The sequence below is a fragment of the Dictyostelium purpureum genome (genome assembly GCF_000190715.1).
Source record: "Dictyostelium purpureum unplaced genomic scaffold DICPUscaffold_491, whole genome shotgun sequence".
In the NCBI taxonomy this organism is placed as follows: Eukaryota; Evosea; class Eumycetozoa; order Dictyosteliales; family Dictyosteliaceae; genus Dictyostelium; species Dictyostelium purpureum.
Genome location: NW_003519825.1, coordinates 1 through 5,000, shown reverse-complemented (window position 1 = coordinate 5,000; position 5,000 = coordinate 1). Strand labels below are relative to the sequence as shown.

Below are 5,000 nucleotides of genomic sequence, written 5' to 3'. Positions count from 1 at the left end.
TTGCATTTTTTACATCTTCGATTGGTGATTGATAATTCTTTGAGAGTTTACTCAAGAGTAAATCTGATGGTATGGAGCTGTAAACTTGATAAATTTTATCGCTGACAGTATAAATCTTTTCTTTTGATTTTAACATGATTGCAAATGAATTGTAAATAGTGACGATAGTTTCTTGGTCACCAGATGCTAGAAACTCTGCATATGTTCTCATTAGCTCTCTATCTCTATTGATTAAATCCAAACCTTTAACATGCATGCCAATGATACCAATGGAGCCAATAATAACCATTTTTAATTTCTTTGAAAGGAATTCTTCACAATGATCTAAATGGTATCTAAATATATTGAGGTAGTTAAAATCTTTGAATAGAACGGTGATATGGTCATTTCCTTTACTTGACACATTGGCAACAAATGATATTGATTTGTTTAGTAGTGGTGAACTTCCCAATAATTTATCCTGATATTTGGAATCGATACTCTTTTCTAATAAATCAGAAATTGATTTGAAGAATCCTTTGGAATAAAGAGTTTCAATACCATTACTAAATTTACATATTTCTTCAATGGATTTGATTATATTCATCTGGGTCATAAAATCGTCGTTTTCTACAGCATCGTCAAATATTTTGATTATTCTGCTAATGAATGGCTCCTTGTATTTTTCGAATAATTTGTCGGTATATAGTTTCAATGCCTCTGGTGACTCGCTTTGTATATTAAAAGATCCTTCAATTTGCTTGAAGCTTAAAAGATTTGAACCAATATCAATAATTCTGAAAAGAATGATTTTATCTTGACCATTGACTTCTTTGCCGCTATATTCGTTAAGTAAATCATTATATTTATTTTTAAACCAGTCGCTGAATATAATAAAGTCGTTATGTTGATGTAGTGATATAATTTTATTGAACATTTCTTTAGCAGCTTGTGAGACACCAATACTTGAAACTTTTAAATTGTTTAGCAAATCCTCTAATATTCCATTTTTAAAAATAAACTCTAATGTTTCTTTTGGTTCTACTTTTAATGGCAACTGCAATAACCTGATTGTAGTTGTGGTAACTTCTGGATTAACTTGGTCACTGAGTCCAGTCTTTAGAAATGTTAACATTTCATCTTTAATTAATAATCTATAATTATTAACATTTTCTGAAATTATAGATATAATTGAAAAACATAAATCTATAATATCATCTTCATTATTTGCATTTTTTAATTCATGAATAATATCTTGAATTTTTTCCATCTTTTAAATTATTATATATATTATGATAAAAATAAAATTAAAAAAAAAAAAAAACGCAAAGAATATAATTTTTTTTTTTTTTTTTTTTTTTTTTTTTTTTTTTAATTTATAAATTAAAAATAAATAAATTTTTTTTTTAATTTTTTTTTTAATTTTTTTAATTTTTTTTTTTTTTTTTTTTAATTTTATTTTTTTAATTTTGCGCAAGAGAGCTTCACTCTTTCATAAAAAATTCCTGTTAATCATTAATTATTCAAATATAAAAACCATCATATACAGTATTTAAATAGAATATTCTTTTAATAAACTTGTAATTATATCGTAATATATTTTTTTTCTTTCTTTTTTTTCTTTTATTCATGTATGTATATCATTAATTAATATTGTGTGAACATCACAAAATATTATTTTAATACTAAATTTTTAATATCATATTAATTTTTTTTTTTTCATTAATAAAATAATTAATATCAAAATCAATAATAATAATAATAATATTAAAATAATAATTTAATTAGTAAACACATAATATAAATATATAAAATGAATCGTTCATTAATGTCATTATTAGGCCGTGAAGGTTTAGGTGAAAAGATAACAGATGCTACACCACTTCCAGATACAGCTGAAACTATTCATATTTCATCATTAGCTTTATTAAAAATGTTGCAACATGGTAAATTTTCATAATATACAAATTAAATAATAATGGAAATCTTTTTTAATTTATAAATATTTTAATTTTGCTAATTATTTTTTATTTTTTTTTTTTATTTATTTTTTTTATTTTTTTTTTATATATATATATATAATTATAGCTAGAGCAGGTGTACCATTAGAAGTTATGGGTTTAATGTTAGGTGAACTTATTGATGAATATACAATTAGAGTTATTGATGTATTTGCTATGCCACAAAGTGGTACATCAGTTAGTGTTGAAGCCATTGATCCAGTTTTCCAAACTAAAATGCTTGATATGTTAAAACAAACTGGTAGAAATGAAATTGTTATTGGTTGGTATCACAGTCATCCAGGTTTTGGTTGTTGGTTATCAAGTGTTGATGTTAACACTCAACAAGTATGTAACTTTTAAAAACCAGTTATTTTATTGTAAGAGGTATAGGTATTAATATTTTTTTTGTATAGAGTTTTGAACAATTACAAGCTAGAGCAGTTGCAGTTGTAGTAGATCCATTACAATCAGTTCGTGGTAAAGTTGTTATTGATGCATTTAGAACTATTAAAACCTCACCAACTGCCGAACCAAGACAAATCACATCAAATCTTGGTCATTTACAAGATCCATCAATTCAAGCTTTAATCCATGGTCTCAATAGAAACTACTATTCAATTGCTATCAATTATCGTAAAAATGAACTTGAACAAAAAATGTTACTCAATCTTCACAAAAAGAAATGGACTGAAGGTTTAATTGTTGATAAATTTGATACCCATGAACAAAATAATGAAAAACAAATTAATGTTTGTATTATTAATAATTATAATATTTACTTTTTACTAATATTAATTATTTTTTTTTTTATAGAGTTTATTAGAATTAACTAAACAATATCAAAAATCAATTCAAGATGAAGATAAAATTGAACCAGAAAAGAAAGAAGTTTCTGCAGTTGGTAAATTAGATCCAAAAAGACATTTAATTTCAGATGTTCACACTTTGATGGCAAATAATGTCTTAAGAGTATTAACTGTTATGCTCGATACCATTACTTTTTAAATTTAATAATTATAAACTAAATAAAAAAATAAAAACTTTATATAATATTATTGTAAAAATTTAAATAAAAACCCAAGAAAATCTTTTTTTAAAATATATAAATATGTTTTAATATATTTAAATATAACATACTATATAGTTTTTATTTAAATCATTATTTTACAGTTAAAGTTATTATTTATTGTTTATGGTGATGAAAAATTTAAAGAGGTTGTATTTAAAACTTTATTAGGACCTTGAATATCTTCATTATTTTCTTTTCTTGTTCTTTTTTTTTTGTTTGAATTGGATTGTTGATCTTGATGACCTTTTTGTACTTTTTCAAGTTCTTTTTTTTCGATATATTTTTCGAGTTTTTCTTTATCAATTAAATTTTCTTTAATAAGATCATTGATTGAAATTTTTAAAGTTTTCATTTGGTTGAATTTATCTTTGCTAATATTTAATTTTGTTTCATTTTTGTGATGATTTATAGCATCGATTTCATTTTTTTTAACATTGTTTTCTTTTCCTGTCATTGCTTCGATATGGTCCAATAAAACCTTTTCCTCTTTGATGGCTATTTCGTTTGCAATAGTTTGAATATTTTCCATAAAATCTTTTAAATCTGGGATCGTTTCCACTTTACTTTCTTTTATTTTCTTTTTTAATTTATTAAAACTTGTAACTATTCTATTTTGTGAATCTACTAAATGCTTTATCTGTCCTTGATAGCTGGTTTCAATTCTATTGATTTTGTCGGTTAATGATATTATAGTATTATGTAATCGGAGAATCATAATTTCATTTTCTACATTCTTAATTATTGGATTTTGATGGTGAGGTGTTGGATAATTATGTTTTTTAAAAAGTGAAAAGAAATCTAATGGGTTATGATGACTGGCTATATAAATTTGTTTTGTTGGTTCGAATGTTGTTGAAGTCGTGGTTGCTGTTGTCGGTAAATTCGGTATTGATGCGTTTGATGCTGTTGGTATAGAAGCTATTCCAAATGTTTGTGGTGCTGAATCTCCTATTTTGGTTTGTTCTGTTACCAAAGGAGTTCCCGAGGGTGATATTTTAGGCAATTGGGTAATATCTATAGGTTGACCCTCAATTGAAAATAAATACTCTAACACATTTTTAGCACATTCTTTTTCAGAATCTTTTTTTGTTTTTTTCCATGATGATGAAATATCTCTACCATTTACTGTTAAAATTGACTTTTAATAAAAAAAAATTAATATACAAATAATACAGCACTATAAATTTAATAATATTTAAAATACTTACTCTAAAGTCTTTTTTGTGTTCTGAACCTCTTGTTTCAGTTTTATACGTTGCATAAGGTAATTTCCTCTTGTTTAAATATTCGTTTAATTGAACCTTTTCGTTCATTGTAATAGAAATTAATAAAAATTAAAAAATAAAAATACCCCCAAATTAAAAGAAAAAAATAAACCTTCTTTTTTTTTTTTTATTTTTTTTTTTTTATTATTTACAAATTTATAAAAATTATTTATTTTATAAATTTGTTAATAAAGAAGCGAAAAAAAACTTTTAGAAAAAAAAAAAAAAAGTTTTGAACTATGATAGAAATAAAAATATTATTAAATATTATTAAATAATGAAATATTGTGTATGATTATAAAAAAAATTTTAATTTTTAAAAAAAAAATTAAAAAAAATTTCGTTTTTTTTTTTTTTTAAAATTTTTTTTTTTAAAAATTTGGATTGTTATGGAAATAATATTTTTTTTTTAAAAAAATATTGATATAGCAAAAACCGGTCAAGTTTTCCCACTCATTTTTTATATCAAAATTTAATGCGAAAAAAAGTTAAAAATTTGGTTTTTTTTTTTGTTATTTTAAATTTGTTGATTGGCTTGCACAATATATAAAAAAATAATGCACATGCATATATTAAAATAAATTTATCCAAAGTTATTTTTATTTAATTTTTAAAAAAAATAATAAATTTTATTCAAACAAATTAACATTAATAATAAATATAATAATATATAATATAATAAAA

At 22.7% G+C, this 5,000-nt stretch overlaps 3 protein-coding genes across 3 annotated transcripts in view; 1 reads left to right on the top strand and 2 right to left on the bottom strand.

Moving 5' to 3' along the window:
- Window positions 1-1,249, bottom strand: part of DICPUDRAFT_158944 (uncharacterized protein) — a gene marked incomplete at both ends in the record, with an annotated part of 1,536 nt that extends 287 nt beyond the window's left edge. Inside the window, one exon of the mRNA XM_003293959.1 lies at window positions 1-1,249. This exon is cut by the window's left edge and continues 287 nt beyond it. Within this exon, the coding sequence (XP_003294007.1) occupies window positions 1-1,249 (1,249 nt within the window).
- A 209-nt stretch (window positions 1,250-1,458) lies between these two features.
- On the top strand, window positions 1,459-3,086 carry DICPUDRAFT_51261 (26S proteasome non-ATPase regulatory subunit 14). The gene is made up of 5 exons (XM_003293962.1): window positions 1,459-1,610; window positions 1,768-1,925; window positions 2,068-2,327; window positions 2,396-2,731; window positions 2,796-3,086. Exons 2-5 carry the CDS (start codon window positions 1,793-1,795, stop codon window positions 2,985-2,987), a joined length of 921 nt encoding a protein of 306 aa, XP_003294010.1. The 5' UTR covers window positions 1,459-1,610; window positions 1,768-1,792; the 3' UTR covers window positions 2,988-3,086.
- Window positions 3,087-3,172: 86 nt separating this feature from the next.
- DICPUDRAFT_84511 (uncharacterized protein) lies at window positions 3,173-4,364 on the bottom strand (the record flags this gene model as incomplete). Its single annotated transcript, XM_003293958.1, has 2 exons — window positions 3,173-4,189; window positions 4,260-4,364. The coding sequence occupies 2 exons, from the start codon at window positions 4,362-4,364 to the stop codon at window positions 3,173-3,175; spliced, it is 1,122 nt and encodes a 373-aa protein (XP_003294006.1).
- Window positions 4,365-5,000: the final 636 nt, after the last annotated feature.

What these genes read in the sequence shown, in the direction of transcription:
- DICPUDRAFT_51261 (XM_003293962.1), top strand. Translation starts at nt 1,793, where the DNA reads ATGAATCGTTCATTAATGTCATTATTAGGCCGTGAAGGTTTAGGTGAA. An exon ending in TTGATGTTAACACTCAACAA is followed by an intron (nt 2,328 to 2,395) that starts GTATGTAACTTT and finishes TTTTTTGTATAG; the next exon opens with AGTTTTGAACAATTACAAGC. An exon ending in ATAATGAAAAACAAATTAAT is followed by an intron (nt 2,732 to 2,795) that starts GTTTGTATTATT and finishes TTTTTTTTATAG; the next exon opens with AGTTTATTAGAATTAACTAA.